This window comes from Dermacentor silvarum, chromosome 9 (genome assembly GCF_013339745.2).
Source record: "Dermacentor silvarum isolate Dsil-2018 chromosome 9, BIME_Dsil_1.4, whole genome shotgun sequence".
Lineage (NCBI taxonomy): Eukaryota > Metazoa > Arthropoda > Arachnida > Ixodida > Ixodidae > Dermacentor > Dermacentor silvarum.
The window spans coordinates 83407421-83425529 of record NC_051162.1 but is presented as its reverse complement, the minus strand read 5'-3'; the positions used below and the strand labels follow the sequence as shown (position 1 = coordinate 83425529).

At 46.3% G+C, this 18109-nt stretch overlaps 1 protein-coding gene across 1 annotated transcript in view; it reads right to left on the bottom strand.

Annotated features, from left to right (window-relative positions):
* Positions 1–8173: 8173 nt before the first annotated feature.
* Positions 8174–18109, bottom strand: part of LOC119463685 (zinc finger protein 782-like) — a 112585-nt gene continuing 102649 nt past the window's right edge. The window contains exon 2 of the mRNA XM_049656439.1: positions 8174–10748. Coding sequence (XP_049512396.1) covers positions 9826–10659 — 834 coding nt within the window. The 5' untranslated portion in view covers positions 10660–10748 and the 3' untranslated portion in view covers positions 8174–9825. The remainder of the gene's footprint in view (positions 10749–18109) is intronic.

Genomic DNA, 18109 nt, shown 5'->3' with positions numbered 1-18109 from the left:
GCGCTACAGCCTCAAGCTTGCGGCAAACAATACGTGTGACGTTCTCATGTAAGGGTGGTGAAGCGGTAAGGTCGACGCAAAACGATGTCGCAGCCATGTAAGGGAGCCGGGCGAACTGTGGAATGACGCGACGGCTTTTGGCGAGCTCAAAGTGGCGGCATTCCTTGACAATGACGTCGATGGTGGAAACATTGTTGAAGACAAAGAAGTTGAACGCATCGTCAGCGATTCCTTTGAGTACATGGCCGACTTTGTCAACCTCGGCCATTTTCTCGTCGACTTTTGAGCAAACAGCGAGCACGTCTTGTATGTACGAGACATACGATTCAGTAGAAGGCTGAACTCGGGTAGCAAGCTCTTTTCTAGCAGCCAGCTGCCGACCGGTTGGATTTCTAAAGAGGTCGCTGAACTTCTCCTTGAAAGCATCCCAGCTAGAGATCTCGTCTTCCTGTGTCTGGAACCAGACACCAGGAGTTCCGCCCAAGTAGAATAGGACATTCACTAGCATAATGGTAGGGTCCCAGTGGTTGTTGCGGCTAACACGCTCATACAAGCTGAGCCAGTCCTTAACATCGACATTATCTTGGTCATAGAATATGCCAGGATCGCGAGGATTGGTAACTGCGACATATGTTGTTGTCGGGGTCGCAGGAGTAGAAGCAGATGACGTGTCGTCACCGGGAGCCATGCCGGACGGTGCGGCCGCTGCGGAGCTCCGTGGCGAGAACGGAGAACAGCACTCTCCACCAAAATGTTGCGCGAACAAAGGATTAGGAACTAGAGACTATTTACAAAGTACATTTACAAACGATAGCTGCAGCGCTGGCCAGTTCAGCCGACAGCTCGAGAGCCAGAAGCAATTCGTCTTCTTAGTTGGGGCGCCCGTGTGCATCGTCCGCAAGAAACGCTATATGCATGTATCATTATTAACTTTAGACAGGTGATGTTTTGTATGAACCACTTGCCAGTCGCAGTCCAAGGTTATGCACTGGATCCAGTCGTCTAATGTAAGACTGTCTGGCTGAGCCATAAACTACGCAGCCGTAGTCCAGAAGGCTACGCACACAGACCGATAAATACGTAAGAGGCACGTTCGATCAGAACCCCAGTGTTTATGGGATAACACTTTCAGAATATTTAATGTTTTGTTTGCCTTAACTTTTGTTGTCTTTATATGAGCCAGGAAGTTTAGTGTTTTATCAAAGGTTACTCCCAAGAATTTATATTCTTGTTTTACCAGCAGCTCCACGTCATTCAATTTTAGAATGGGGTATAAGTGGAATCTTCATTTTTGTGAGAATAGCACTGCAAGTTTTTTGAGTAGAGAAGCGGAAGCCATCTGTGTCAGCTCATTGTATTAGCTTATTTATTGTGATTTGGAGCTGCCTTTCACATGTTGGTAGATTTGAGGCGCAGCATGCTATTTGCAGATCGTCGACGTATATGGAGTGCATAACAGAGGGGGGAATGACTTTGTAAATGGAGTACATTTTTACTATAAAGAGTGTTGTGTTAAGTATGCAATCCTGTGGCACACCATTTCCAAGTTAAATATATGCGAGAGCACGGTGCCTAGACGGATTCGTAATGTTCTGTTGGACATGAAATCAGCGAGACAGGATTTTGCCATGGATTCCTAAAGCAGCGAGGTCACGTAAGATTCCAAATCTCCGAGTGGTGTTATACGCTTTTTCTAGATCGAAGAAAACTGTTGGGCAGTACTGTTTGTGCAAGAATGCTTCACGTATTTCATGTTCAAGTTGAACGAGGTGGTCAGTCGTTGAACAGCCTTTTCTATACCCACATTGATGAAAATCAATTAGGTTCTGCATTTCAAGAATTATTGTCACTCTCCCATTTACGACACTTTCATACAATTTACCTAAACAGCTTGTCAAGGCAATGGGTCGGAAGCTCCTTGGGGATGTGGGGGATTTATCTGCTTTTAAAAAAAAGTCAACTACTGCATTTTTTCAATCTTTTGGCGTAATTCCACATGCAAATACCTTATTAAAATTTTAGGAAAGCATCCACCGAAGCTTTGGACAGGTACACAAGCATGGCATAATGGATGCGGTCAGGACCTACTGCGGTTCTTTTTACCAACACAGAGTACCCTGTTAAGTTCCTGTAAAGTGAATGCAGCATATGTATTCTTCCTTTGATGCACAGGCAGTTGGCAATTTGTCCTTTTCTGCTGACAGTTTGTATTTTAAGTACCTCCTTGAATAGTTCGCCGAGCTAGAGACATTATAGAAGTGCTCCCCAAGAATATTCGCTTCTTTTAGTGTTGTCTGAGTGCCTGAAGGTGTAAGTAAGGGTATCGTGTATGATGAGTAGTCCCTCTAGACTTCCTGACCTGTTCCCACATCCTTTTGGATGTGATGGTGCTATTGTTGTAGATTTGTATTTCTGCCAAGACAATTTTTCAGCTTGTCTCCGAATAAATCGAGCTTTCGCTTTGGCTTGTTTGAAATTGAGGAAGTTGCTATGTATTTTTGGGGCTTAGGGTTGTTTCTTGAAGGCCGATTGCTGCTGGCGATAACTTATTTATTATGCCTTTGATGTCACCTAGATTGTGGATCAGGCCTCTGCAATTTCAATGAATGATGAAAGCCATTTTACAGGCACTGAAAATATTTACTTATGCATGTAAGCTTAGAATTTGTAGGTGACAAGTATTAGAAAAATTGGTTAATCATAAGGGTGGTAACCGTTCAAGTTACCTGTGCCTTTTTCGGTGCAGTTACAAGAAGTTTGTCCTTGCTGTGCTCCAGGGAACGCGGATCTTTTAGCATCGATGACGCTGGGGTTTTCGGGTCGACTTCCATCGCCTTCTCTGAAGCGCTGGACGATCGAGAGTCAGGCACCAAAACGCGCATTTCGGGGCTTGGAGTTTTGTTCAGCTTTGGGCCCTGCGACACTGCGGTCTTCCGGCCCGTATTTGATGATGATGGAGCAGCACTGGCTGCTAGCACCAAGGGGGCGGATGGAGTTTCTACAGGAGTACCGCTTGCAGACTCCTGAAACGGTGTGGCGCTGCCCCCTGCCGTGCCGCACTGGCATAGCTAAGTTGAGGTAAGTGCCCTAGCCTTTTCCGTGCTTCATAGAATTCAATTTTTTTCTTTTATGGTGATTGCGATGATTTCTTTTTCTTTTTTCCAGCAAGGGCAGTTCCATGAGTAAGCTGGATGGTCTCCCTTGCAATTTACACATTGTGCTGGAGCATTGCAGTAGTCAGAGGGGTGATTGTTGGTACACTTCGCGCATGTTTCTTTACCTCTACATGATTGCGAGGCATGCTCGAACTGCTGGCACTTGAAGCACTGCCTCGGATTCGGTATGTATGGTCGGACGTTGATTTTCAAGTGTCCTGTGTCGAGTGAACTAGGCGCAGTACTGGTTGCAAAGTATCACATGTTTTGTGGGGATTTGTTGGTCGTTTCGTCAGAGTGTTATTCTTTGTACCTTAATTACATTTTGACCTTGGAATCCTTCAAGGAGCTCTTAGTCACTAAGGTTCAGGAAATCTGATATCACTCGCCTGCTTGTGTTCAGCGAGCGATGTGAAGAGAGTGTCACATTCATGTCACAAATACTGGTGAGTTCAGTGAGTTTTCAGCTTGTTCTTTCTTGGTGAGTTCGAGAAGGTCTCCGCTAGCCATCTTTGATACTTTATAGTTAGGTCCAATCGTATTTACTAGCCATTTCGATACTAGAAATGGTGACAGTTTTCTTATGGTTGTGCTGCCTTCACTGTGAAGGACATGATACTTTGGGTAGGTGTCTCGGTTTTCTTTTAAAAACTGGAAAGGTGCTTCAGTGCACCCCCTTTTTAGAGGGCGATCTTTGAGGGGGGAAAGCATTTTCTATGGAAGCTTTGAGTAGTTTGGCAGCGATGCTGGCCACCTACCTTCTGAGCCCAACAAGGGGACGCTACTAGGTTGGAAAGATACCTGCAGATGCCAGCCATGCATCGCCACTATAACCTAATAAAATATACCCAAGGCAGGATAACTACACAAGGTTAAACCTCGCTGCCCAGAAAATCAGAAGTAAAAAATAAGGAGAGGACACGAAGGATTGAAAGTGGCAGAGAAAGACGAAGATCAGAGAGAAGTGCAGGAAAAGGCAACTACCGATTTCCCCCGGGTGGGTCAGTCTGGAGGTGCCGTCCAAGTGAAGCGGAGGCCAAAGAGGTGTGTTACTTTCGCCAAGGGGCCATGAAGGTCCAAACACCCGACTTCGGCTCAACCCCCAGGGTCCCCTCTTCCCCGGACATAGCCTAGCCACGTACAGTTAAACGCGGGAGGGTCCAACCCCCATGTGCTCAGGTCCGTCTGTCGCAACACACTAAACGCCTGCTTACACAGACGCCCCTGCGGGGAATACCATTTACTTAAAATGGAATAAAATGTTACGTAAGTCATCAATATTGGAAGTGACCTCTAGCATTACATTTTGCTATTAGGGTTGTTCTTAAGAAATAGAAGAAAACTAAAAGCAAGTGTTAAATGTGGGTGGTACTCAAACTAAGCAGCAGGCTTGTCTAGGGCAGTTACTCACAGATTGACTTTTTTGGCATGCTCCGCGGCGTGCTGTGCTCTCGGCGCTAAGTGTGATAGGCCAGCCACTACCTCCATAGGCTCAAGGAGAGCTGGAAGGGCTGATAGATTGGTCAGAAGAGAATGATTTCTTCCAGACAAGTTTCAACTTATGCTAGCTGATCTCGACCTTGCCACCACTGCTCCCCAGAGTGAAGACAGCCTATCTCTATGGGCTTAGGTGGAGCACTAGAGGAGTTGGGAGCCAGAGGAAAAGGTGGCTGTCTTTATGCTACTGTTTCTGTGAAATATTCCTTGTTCCATGCCATACATTTCCAGCAGGGCTCTAGGAGGTGGAGGACAGGGCCAGGTCAGCTAGGCCATACTGACATCTCCCATTGACTCCAGCACGAGTGAGCGGCATCGCTGCACTTTACAACTGCAAACTATGCATGTCTTCTATGCACCGTGAGGAAATATGTTTTCTTGAACTTCTAGCTAAAATTACCTTCTCTTATTTTTTCTGTTACACATAATCCAGAGTAGGCTGCATGTGGACTGCTGCAGTTATGTCACTTTGGGAATGCATTTGTAAAGGAATAACGTGGACACTCACGTTCGTTGACGTGCGGTGCGGTGACGAAAGAGCTCAAAGGCGATATTGGAACAGGTTGCACAGACAGACATATAATTCACACTACTCTTACACAGACACAAGTAAGATTCCCTAGCACATATTATCTGCTAGCATATGAAGTCCTACAATACAGCACACTACGAAGTTTCAACCACTCGCCCACTAACACGCAAAGCCCAGGCATCGCGGTATACGGCCCCCAGTGGTCACTCACATGTGGTCAGAACCTTTGTTGACACACCGAATGCGTCGGAGGCGGCTTGGGTAGGTAGTGGCGGTGACGCGGCGACAGCCGCTTGGTTGGTGGCTCAGGATTCTGACACTGGAACTGCGAACGCACCAGACTCCCAAGAGCACAGGAACCGGCCAGGCACGGGACACGGGCAGGACCTCGGTTTGGCGGCTTGCGACCTGTCCCGAGGCTGCCCAGCAGTACATCCGGGTAGCCCTCTCGGGACTGCTTCCACGAACCTCGCTCGGCCCTCGTTCGATCCGCCCTAGTGGCCACAGCTGCCCGTTAGCTTGTGTCTTCTTCCGTTTTATTCTGCCACCAACCCTCGTGCTCTCTTATTTGCCGCGTCGTGTCGCATATGTCGTTGCCATCGTCATCGTCTTTCACCATAGCATTCGCAGTTGTATTCATCTTCTCAGCACTTTGCACGTGCAAGTTTCCCACGGCAGGAATGGGAGCTATGCCCATGTTGCTGGCTTTTGAAGCGTCTTCTGTTCAGAATGAATGGCCTGACTCGACAGCTAAGGAAAGTTACTGGGATTTTCTCATGCAAACACATTCAGTTAAGGTGAGGACTAGGTGGTGGGTTTTTATCTCTGCTGCTTGCCATTTTTATTGTTATGAAGCTAACTAACACGACCACTTGGTCAAGCAGGGCATCTAGAATGACTGTCTCTTTCTCATTAAACAAATCTCTCTCCAAGTTGACACCTCAAATGCTGCATAGGCTGCAGTGTAATTTTCACTGCCTGAACGATTCTATTTACAGTTTAGTGAGTTTCGTGATTTTTCCTTTGAGTGTACAGTACTTCAACCAGCGTGTCCTTGATGTGTTTTCTGGCTTTGTACTTGAGATCAACAGCACTATTAATGCGTCTTGCTATAGCAAAAACAGATTTCATGATGCAAAGTAGCAAGCATTGTTGACTTTTTGAAGTTCTTCAGTGCAACCCCTACTCAGGGGGCAACAATTTTTTTCAGTTGGGAGAATTATTCATACCATATACCCTATTTTCCGGTCTATAAGTCGCACTTTTGTATAAGACGCACCCCCTGAAAATGGCAGTTTTCCCGAAAAAAACCTATATAAGTCGCACCAGTGCATAAGACGCACCTGTTCGTTCAGTAAGTGGTTTAAAAAATTACAGTGACATTTCACGCTGTGAACGCAGGTCCTGCGCAAGCGTATGGGTGCCATATACTTCCTACATAATTGCGATAGCTATTATACGGACACTCCAGGCGCATTTCTGCCGCCATGGTTGCCGCGATGATCCGTCCATCGCAATGAATTCCGATTAAAGTCCAAGAGTGATAACATTGTCCCCGCGCGCCGTATGCTGTATGTGCGAGTGAAAGCGTGCAACGGGGAGCCAAATCGCGCACAAGGGAGGAAAGCGAGAAGGCAGCGCGGGAGGGAGAGGTGGACGGCTTGTACACTGATAGCAACTGCGTAGTTTGCACAGCAGGCGCACGTATTTTGACAGCGATCTTCAGATGCGACGACTTCGGGGCCGGTTGACTCGCGGTCGGCCTGCCGTGGCTTGCATTGCTGCTCCGTCCTTCTCGCACGGTGTTCAGGAACTCGATCACGAAAAGAATACAGTACCTCAATGGCGTGCACATAATCTGTAGCAGTAAGTGAACCAGTGCGCTTCACGTGGCCATAACATTGAATCCGATTTTGAGGGCACTTTTTTCGGAAAGAGAACGTACATAAGTCATATAAGTTCTATAAGATGCATCAGCGAAAAAAAAAATCAGAAAAAAACGCGTCTTATACATCGGAAAGTACGGTAAACAATTTCAAATGTTCTGCAAGAAAGGCGGCCAAGGTTCACCCAAAGCCTCAGCAAGGTACGGACCTCTCTGCCTGACTGGCAGGCAAAGGACCTGTCGGCCAAGAATTGACAAAGGCATCTAACATCAATGTTTGCAGCTTCTAACGCTCAATCTTTGAATCTATCATCCTGGCACAGATTATGGCTTTGAAGTGGGAGCTCAGGGTCAGTGGTGGCATCAAACACTTGCAGACCTTGATTACTAAAGCTGCCCCTTCGAAGCTATTCTTCGTCAATTGACATTTTAGGTATTTTTAATCATTTCCGTGTCATTGATAAACCGGTAAGTTTCCATGTTTCTGTCCCACCATGTCACTGACATACCCATACGATCTCCACTCTCGTGTCGGATGTGCACAATAACACGAAGTAGGCAAGATCTGAGGTAATTCTGCCATCTTTTTAATGTTTCTAGAAGCATATTTTTCATCTCTATTGGTTTTCTCAGTTTAGGTTTTTGCTAGCGTGCTACAGAACATGCGCCTTCAAGGGCATAGTTGCGCTGCGCAAAGCACCCATCTAAAATGAAAGAGGTGGCTCCCAGACCGCGGCGATTGCCTGTTAAATATTCATGCTGTAGCACAAGGCCACCCCTCTTGTTAGTTTCTACAATCTATCGTACATTTATACAAGGTTTTTTTTTTTAACCTGACACAGCAATGCTATTGAAGAAGTGTGCATGTCGGAATGAGACATACCTAGGAGATAAAAAATGAAAATAGTAGTGTGAGGACCACACCAAGAGTGCATTTGCCATTATCCATGTCATTTCTTCCCTTCCGAATAACGGAAAACAAATCATTCTCTTTGCTTATATTATCCACGAAAAAAAAACATTGAAAGGTTTAAGAATGCATAAAAATGAAAGAACCTGCAATCCATGACAAGGTTTTATTATTATGCAATTTTCAAGGTTCTCAAAGGTATGCACGGATCCTTACCAGCAAAACTTTCATTTCAGTGCATTCAGTATCGCTAAACCATAGTTGAAGAATAATAGGAATCAAAAAAGCACATGAATAACCGTACTTTCATAATAATTTCAACTGCTGAGAAAAACATCATAACTGCACTAAATGTTAATAATGAGTGAACTTGCGTCCTCACTAAAATTCTCTTGAAGCATTCAGCACAATAAAATGCTAACTGAAACACTGCGTGCTATTAGTACCAAGCACTGAAATATCAACAATTACCAATACCCATTCACAATTTTATTTAGTGCACTGAAACGAACTTACACAACTGATTTCGTAATGAGCAGTGAAACGCTTGACTGCAGCAAAGTGCTTTTATGCAAGACAATGAAAAGCGCTTAAACATCATAATAATGAAAAGTGAAAAGACCTCCAATGACTCATACATGCATGGAACTAAGGCAACAAACATAACTCTAACAGAAAATGTTCAGCAATGATTGAGAGCAGGTAGAGTTGAAGTGTGAAATTGACACAGAGAACGGGAACCAGACATAGGCAAATGCTAACTTAAACCTATATTATTAAGAGAAATAACATATTATATATACATACACTATGCATGCACGAAAAAAAGAACCCTGTGCATTTTGATTTTACTCCTTCAACGATGCTTGGGAACCTGTACATTACTGAGCTTTTTTAAAAGTCGTGTTTTCGAGCACAGACAGCAGTATATGCCATGTGCAACCGGTGTTGTTTACTGTAGTCTTCTCATGTCAGAAGTCATACATAGGTCAGACAAAGCGGTGCCTCAGCGTGAGCTCGCGCCAACATGCTAACATTATCAAAAAAAAAACAGCATCTAATGGCCACATGGCAGGCCACTGCCATCGCATGCAAGTGCAAATCCGACTTCAAAAAAAGCTTGGTAATGTACACGTCCCAGAGCCAGCACACACAAGAAATCGTTGAAGCAGGAAAAAATTGAAAGTAAGCAGGGTTTATGTGCAAGTGTTTCGTCGGTGCATTTTTTGCCAAAAGAAATTACTTTCCCCAGTGCACATGCTGCGCATCAGTGTTAAGTTGTGCACACTTCTCGTTTCTTCTTGCTTTTTATGTTTTTAGTTTTTTTCACTCAAGCCCAGTGTATATGTACGTGTTATTTCTCCTAATAGTTGCAAGTTAGCACTTGTCTTTGTCTCATTTTCCTATTCGCTGAGTTAATTTTGTGCTTCAACTCTACTCATAGATAAAATTCACATCTTATTGTGTGACCAGTCAAAAAGTTCAATGTGCCGTTCATGTGGTCACAAGCACTTGTGGTAGCAATGCGCCTATTGAAGTGGCTTTTATGTGCAAAGGTCCAAGGGTATAAGTGAAATTGAAACAGCCTCCTGCTTAAGTGGATTGTGCATGTGTCAATTCAGTTTGAACTTCCGTAAGAACCTCCGAAGATGTTAAGAGCATTTAAACGGCCTCTCGCTGAGTGGATGCGCAAGTGACCCTTCAGTCAGGACATTTGGAAGCATCGCTGAGGTCATGCAGGGCACTGAAATAGCCTCTCGCCTCTGTGGATGCATGGGTGTCACTTCAGCACAGACTTTCACGACAAATTCTGAGGATGTGAACGGCACTGAAACAGCCTCTCACATTAGTGGAAGCGCAGGTGAACCTTCAATGCGCACTTTCGTGAGAAGCTCTGAGGGCATAAAGGACATTGAAATGGCATCCCGCCTGTGTGGGTGCGCATATGTCGGTTCAGAGTACTCTTTTGTGAGAATCTTTGAGGACACGAAAGGCACTGAAATGGTCTCTCGCCTGTGTGGGTGCGTAGATGTTGGTTCAGAGCACTCTTTTGTGAGAAGCTTTGAGGACATGAAAAGCACTGAAATGGTCTCTCGCCTGTGTGGGTGCGTAGATGTTGGTTCAGACCACTCTTTTGTGAGAAGCTTTGAGGGCACGAAGGGCACTGAAATGGCCTCTCGCCGGTGTGGGTGCGCACATGTTTGTTCAGAGCACTCTTTTGTGAGAACCTTTGAGGGCATGAAGGGCACTTAAATGGCCTCTCGCCAGTGTGGGTACGCACATGATTCTGCAATGTGAACTTGTGCGAGAAGCTCTGAGGGCATAAAGGACATTGAAATGGCATCCCGCCTGTGTGGGTGCGCATATGTTGGTTCAGAGTACTCTTTTGTGAGAATCTTTGAGGACACGAAAGGCACTGAAATGGTCTCTCGCCTGTGTGGGTGCGTAGATGTTGGTTCAGAGCACTCTTTTGTGAGAAGCTTTGAGGGCACGAAGGGCACTGAAATGGCCTCTCGCCGGTGTGGGTGCGCACATGTTTGTTCAGAGCACTCTTTTGTGAGAACCTTTGAGGGCATGAAGGGCACTTAAATGGCCTCTCGCCAGTGTGGGTACGCACATGATTCTGCAATGTGAACTTGTGCGAGAAGCTCTGAGGGCACAAGTGGCATTGAAATGGCATCTCCCCTGTGTGAGTGCGCAGATGTTGGTTCAGAGCACTCTTTTGTGAGAAGCTCAGAGGGCATGCAAGGCACTGAAATGGCCTCTCACCTGTGTGTGTGCGCAGGTGTTGCTTTAGATTACTCTTTTGCGAGAAGCTCTGAGGGCATGAAGGGCAATGAAATGGCATATCGCCTGTGTGGGTGTGCAGGTGTTGGTTTAAAGTACTCTTTCGTGAGAAGCTCTGAGGGCATAAAGAACACTCAAATGGCCTCTCGCCTGTGTGGATGCGCAGATGTCGGTTCAGAGTACCCTTTTGGGTAAAGCTCTTAGGGCATAACTGGCAATGAAATGACATCTCACCTGTGTGGATGCACAGGTGTTTCAGATTAACTTTTTCCGAGAAGCTCTGAGGGCATGAAGGCATTCAAATTGCCTTTTGCTTGAGTGGGTGAGCAGTTTTTGCATCAGCCTGAACGTTTGGGAGAAGCCCTGAGGGCACAAATGGAATTCAAGCACACGCTGGCCTGTATGGATCCTGGTGCGCGCTTCGGATCAGTTTATCCGCCTCATAGGCACAGGAGTTGTAGCGGTGGTGGTATCCTTGATGTAACTGCACCACCCGCATTTGCTGGATAGCTGGAATGCCTGGATGCTGCACCAAGAAAACAGAACAGGTGACATGAGTAATGCTTTTCATTTCAACAAAGAATGTAATTACAAAATGCCAAAGAAATGAAAGAACATGGATACTAGTGCTAAAGATCAGCGTTTTCTTAAGATTCAATAAGACTTGAAAGTGATTTAAGATCAAGTCAGAGCAGAGCACACCAACATTTTGATTTTCACAATATATTTTTAAGATTGCACAATGACCCAATTTGTGAAATTTGCACATATTTTTGTTTCAGACATTTTTAAATGTAATTCATAGTGAGAAGACTAGGAGCATAGAATTAGTAAAAGCTGCCATTGCAGTCAAGTGTAACAGCCCAATATTCGGTAATACCATCATGGGCCTGATGAGCAAATTCAGGGCAGCAGCACTCTGTCTCGTACTGAGATTCACCATATTGTGTGTTGTTGTAGACAGTTCCATTTGTGAAATATATTTATAAGTACTGCAGACTCACGAGTGCAAGCAGGGGTGAATATACAGAAAATGCAAACTTCAAGTGACGAAAAACACAAACATTGGAAAATAATATTACAACCAAACAAACAAATCCAAATATAACCACATATGAACTTTTAACAATGCTCTTCTGCAATTCATTCCATTCTTTGTTATAGACAAAAAATACGCTTTCAATATCATTCATGGCACGTAGATCCTGCATCATTCTTTTCTGGTTTTGACAAATGTTTGCACAACAAACGGGACACAGATAAAGCGATTTCATAATACTGGACTTTATAGTATATTAAATACAAGAGTTGTAGTCTCTTGGCACGTCTTCACTGCAGCTGTTCAAGGTGAAGACTACTCGGCATCTGCGACACACTATCAGTTTTTCTGTAGTAATTGCAGATAAACTTATGTGCTATTTCCTCTACTTATTGTTATTTATCGTCATTTTTTTGGGCGTACGAATTCCATAAAGCTGACACATATTCAAGATGAGGTCTGACAGCATAGTGAACGCTGTAAGCTTTACCAGCATTAGGGCTCCTGAGAATTTGCGACAAAGGTTCATAAAGTTCCGAGAACGCTCACGCAAATGTTTTCAATATGCTTTTTCCAACTCATGCGTTCCGTTAGAGTTACCCCGAGGCACTAATATGTAGAAACATCATCAGGTAGTGTTGCCAAAGAAATATGAAAAGTATAAAGGTGACTTCTTGCTTATGTTCATAGCAGAGCACTTATTAATGTTCAAGCTCATTTCCCACCAGTGGCAAACCATATCAAGGTTATTGCTGAGCCTAGGTTTATCGGCTTCTGATTTAACTACTGTGTGCACTATGCAATCATCCACAAAAAGATTTATTTTAAATAGGAATGAACCATCTTTGCTATGTCACTGACATATATTAGGAACAGAATGGTTCCCGAGAATGACCCATGCGGTACACCCGACGTGAAAGGAAGCTTCCGAGAAATACGATTGGCCGTCATCAACGTACTGAACACAGTTTTCGAGGTAGGCTCCCATAAAATTGGGTTTAGCAACACCTTTCTACCACCACGCAGCTAATGGAAACCATCAACAACTTTTCTAGCGCTTTCAACAACAAAAGACAACTTGATGCGATTTGCTTAGACTTCGCTAAAGCCTTTGACAGAGTCGTTCACTCTCTGTTAATGAGCAAATTGTTAGAATGGATCCTCGCATATCTGTCCAATAGAATGCAGTATGTAGAAATAAATGGCATAAGATCGAGCACCTTAGCTGTGAGCTCAGGCGTGCCGCAGGGGTCTGTTTTAGGTCCTGTTTTATTTTTGGAGTACGTTAATGATATTGCCACGTATCTAGCGCGGCGATGACGATGACATAAGAAACATCGGCACTTATGAAAAACATAGCAGGAAGAAGAAGCAGTGACTAGCACGCGGTATTTTAAAACCGTCCGTTCTTGCTGCTGTCTCTGCCGACAAGTGCGGTTCGTTTGTCCTTCGAGTTTTCACCGTCGTGACAATATCAGTTTCGGTATTAGTAAAGACATCACCGTTCGTTTGTACGCAGATGAATGTTTACTTTACCGGGAAATTAACTAAGTTAATGATCAAAAATCGCTGAGCGACGCTCTTGCTGCCATTGAAATATGGTGTGAAAAGTGGAAAATGAAGATAAACGAGCAAAAAACAGTTGTCCTCAGGGTATCAAACAAGATAAAGAATGTCCTGGATCACAAATACTTTGTGAACTCCCAAATACTCGCTACAGTTGATACACTGAAATACCTAGGGATAACTATCACCAAGAACCTAAGCTGGAAAACGCATATCACAAGTATCACGAGCTCTGCCAAAAAAAAAACTTTGGTTTCTGCACAGAAAGTTGAAGCTTGTGCCTCAGTCAGTCAAATTAACCGCTTTTCTAACCTATGTGAGGCCAACGTTAGAGTACACAAGCCCTATACGGGATTCGTTCCATGTGGGTCTAATAAATAAACACGAAAGCGTGCCGGAAACTTGCAGCGTGGCCGAGCGTAAACACGAAGTGAACTTGGCCGCGGGCACTAGAAGAAAAAGACGACGGGGGGAGAATATAGAACAGCCGGCCCAGGAACGCGTGCTGTCTCTGTGGCTCTCTTCTTTACAATATATATATATATATATATATATATATATATATTTCATTTTTTAAGCGAAGTGACCGTGGGTTTCGTGACCACCTGGCGGTTCTCTTGTCGAATAGGCCAACCAATCACAGCGGAACAAGCACGCCGCTAGGTTCCTTGCACCACCACCTGATGGCAATCACCTCCGCACCATCAGGTTGTGATGTATGTATACGTGTATAAACAAATGCTACATAAAAATGTAAAGCATGCCTTAATGAATCAAGCAGGCTAGGCGACTATTTGTCACAGCCCCGTTTCTAAGGGGATGTCATTAAATCATAATCAAACCATCATCACCACCACGGCGGCAGCGGTGCTGCCCCCCCCCCCCCCGTGCAGGGAACTGCAAAAAAGAACCAGAAAGATCGCCTATGCGTGCCCGATAATTCGACATTCGGTTATCGCGGACTTTTTTTCGGGTCCATGAAATCCACTTTAATTAGGTTTTACTGCATTCATTTTTTTCTTCCTGACTGACCCACGCCTCTTCCATTTGATTTAGACCGTTTAACAGCAACAAGACTTACAAACGTTGAGAACCTCCTAAAAAAGGATAACCATCCCAGGCCCTATGCTCCTCTTTTCACATAAGTTTGCATTCGTCATCTCACCGAGGCTTTGTGCCAACTCAAGTGCTTGATGATTTAGGGATGGTTGGGCATGGAATTATAGTGCTGTGTGTTTTTCGGCAGCCACCTGTGGTTGCTTAGTGCCTATGGTGTTTGGCTGCTAAGCACGCTGGCCGAAGAGTGCGGCAGAGAAATCGCTGCTCTTCGTTGAATAAAAATCGATACAGTCAAAATACTTCACAACATGCACGCACACCGTGGCTGATGAGGCGCTTCGCATGTTTGCGCAGCCAAATTAAATTTCCGCCCATAAGCAGTTACCGCTGCACCGAAAGGCTACACCGTGCTTATTCAAAGACCTCGTATGAACTGACGTCACGTAAATTCCACAGAGAACGAGTTAAAACATCTCCAAATCGTTCCGCAGCACACGATGGCAACACATTCAAACAGCGCTGCGCAGGCTCGGCAAGCCAGAGAGGAGGAAAGGCTAGCAGCGCGCCCTTTCCTCCTCGCCCGATGAAACGGTCTATTGATTGATTGATTGAGTAAACTTATATTAGAAAGGATGGCCCGTAGCCTAAGATGGGGGTAAGAGATCAAGTGAAGAGAAGCATGCCTGCCTCCTTAGCAATGGACTGCACCCTTTTTTGCGGAGCAGTTTCTTCTCGAGAAACAAGATGGCGCTCGCTTTGGGCAGCGCGCCGCACGCTACCTCAGCGAAAGCACACAAATACGAAACCATTACCGCTTCTGCCCTGTTTCTTGCGATCAGCTGTCGGAAATGCAACTGGGGTTTCTGTCACGCACCCTTCTCCATTCATGCTGCAAAATGTGGAGCGGTGGATTGAAGACGTGTGCAGTAGTTGGCTGTAAAGATAGTGACTGGCCTATTAAGAAACGGAATGAATATGTTCCACCAAGTTCACGGGCCTTTGCTACCTACGGACAGTCTGCGTTGCCAACCCTTCTCGATGCAAAAAAAAAATCACTCATCCGCCAGCGTTGTATCGCTAACCTCTAAAGACGTCAACCCCGGAAAGTGGGCAAGAGCTAGTGAGTACCGCTTGTTAAACGATGACAAAAGGAGTAGCAGTACTCCTTCCTGCTGACATGGTAAATTTCGCACACATTATTTGCACACATCTACAACTCGCTCGCAAACTTATGCGCACACTCTGTCGCCAGCGTAATGAGAAAAATGTCGCAGTTTCACCCAAAACGCGAAGCATCAATTGCGATAGCAAATAAGTAGAGAGCTATACGGAGTAAGGATAGTAGTTTTATCAGCTGTATAAACTTGGACGTGGAGCAACACCAGCCATGCGCAGAACTGTTGTCGACGCCGTCGGCGTTTTGCCCGCATTCGCACCGAACGCGCGTGGCATTGGTGACTGTTGCCGGTGCCTCTGGGGGCGGCTCGGATGTTTTCGGCGAGATCAGAACGGGACACTCGTCAAGCAGCGATGGAAGTCTTTACCACCTTCTCGCCTCACGTTTTTATATAAATACACATTTGGTGCTGCAGCTAAACGTCGCCTCCCCTCCCTCGCTGCTGTCCCCCCACGGCCTTCCGCGCGACGGAAGAAGTCGCGTTTGCTCTCCGCCTTGCGTTCGCTCCCCGTGAAAGTGCACGTCCCTCGCGCGCTTTTACTCGCACATACCGCATACGGCGCGCGGCGACGATTTCATCACCGTTCGACTCTATAGGGAACCTCATGGCGACGACGACGGCAGATATCCGCTTGGACTGTCCAATAAAATGTGAATGGGTGCACACTTGAATCAATGCGCCAAAGCATGTGTGACAGCGACTATGCACAGAAAGCAGGGACGTAGCCGGGGGGGAGGGGTGTTGGGGAGGTTCAACACCCCCTTACCCACCCTTTTTTCTCGACGCTTCGTGCTGACATGATTCAAGAAACCGGTGCTACTATCACAATTTCATTCCTGGGTGCTTCCTTTGGGCTGGTAATTTACGGTGAATCACGTCTGCTTACGGAAAAACGTGTCGCGGTGTTTGTCAAGGCTTTGGCACTCTCTGAGGTTTTGGGCAAGAATGCGGCGGCCACCGCTTTCTGAAGTAACAAATGTGCAACAAATGAAGCAACAAATGCGGTGGCCGCATCTTAGATGAGGCAAAAATGCTTGAGGCCCGTTTACTTAGATTTAGGCGCACATTAAACACCCCAGGTGGTCGAAATTTCCGGAGCCCTCCACTACGGCGTCTCTCATAATCATATCGTGATTTTGGGAAGTTAAACCCCAACAATTAAGAACTGTGTTTTTACGACTGTTCGAAAAATATTGCCGCAAGTCTGTTCCTAAACATGTGTTCTACAACGGTAGCCAGCGAGCCACTGTGTCAAAAGAGCGTCTGCTATCTCTGCGCGCCTGCTTGGTTTCGTGGGGTGACGCAATGTGTGCCGCTCGTGCACGCGCACGAGACAGGGGAGCGGACCATCACTGGAAGAGAAAGAAGTGCGTTCGGCGCAGTGACGCTCGTGTGGAACGTTCTGGAAGACTCTTCAAGTACGTAGTTGCAGGGCACAGGTTCGCCCTTAATAAACCAGTTTTTGTATTTTACTCCTCGAAATACCGTTACATTCTGGTGGAGGTGCTGGTGCCAGAGACCGGAGCCCCGATCCTCAGCGATTGGAATCTGGAGAGGTGACTCCAGCGCATCAGCGCGAGCCGCCGACTTCGGGGAGACCCGCCTGAATTCGGACTGCTTCCCACTGCTACGGCCACACGGACGATGTCTTCCATTGACGCCACAACAGGCGACACTGACGACAGCCAGGCGACATCACCCGAGGTCGTGGTGTACCCGCCGCGCATGCCCGAGCTGTTCCACGGCGACCCGTACGAAGACGTCGAGGATTGGTTGGAGCACTTCGAGAGGGTCGCAGATGTCAACGGCTGGAACCCGGCACGGAAACGTCGCCATGTGTACTTCGCGTTGGGGATTCAGCAAAGACATGGTATGAGAATCACGAAGCGGTGTTAACGTCGTGGGAAGAGTTTCGGTGACATCTGCTTGCTGCGTTTGCATGCGCCGATTGCCGAGAGAAGGCTGAGAATGCTCTGCAAGCCAGGAACCAGCGCACCAACAAGAGTGTCGGCATGTACATCGAGGACATGTCCCGTCTGTTCAAACGTGCCGATGCACACATGTCCGAGGAGAAGAAAGCACGCCATTTTATGCGTGGCGTGAAGGAGGAGCTATTTGCCGGGTTGGTTCGCAACCCGCCACGTACTGTTGCGAAGTTTCGCACCGAGGCGACGACGATAGAGAAGGCCCTGCAGCAGCGCGCCCGCCACTGCAACCGTGATGTCAGCAGCGCCCCTGTGGACGTTCTTTCGGCAGGCATGGGCAATAACACCGAAGCGTTGAGAGAGCTGGTGCGAACTATCGTTAAAGAAGAGCTTCGGAAGCTGCAGTAACCGCAAGTAGCGTCGACTGTTTTTTCGCTGGCCGCCGTCATTCGGGATGAAGTTAGGCATGCCATGTTAGAACCGCAACCGGAGGTGCAGCCTGTTTCACTCGGGCAACCACTGCAGGAACGCCGCGTGCCAACATACGCTGACGCTGTGCGTCAGCCTGCCGTGCAG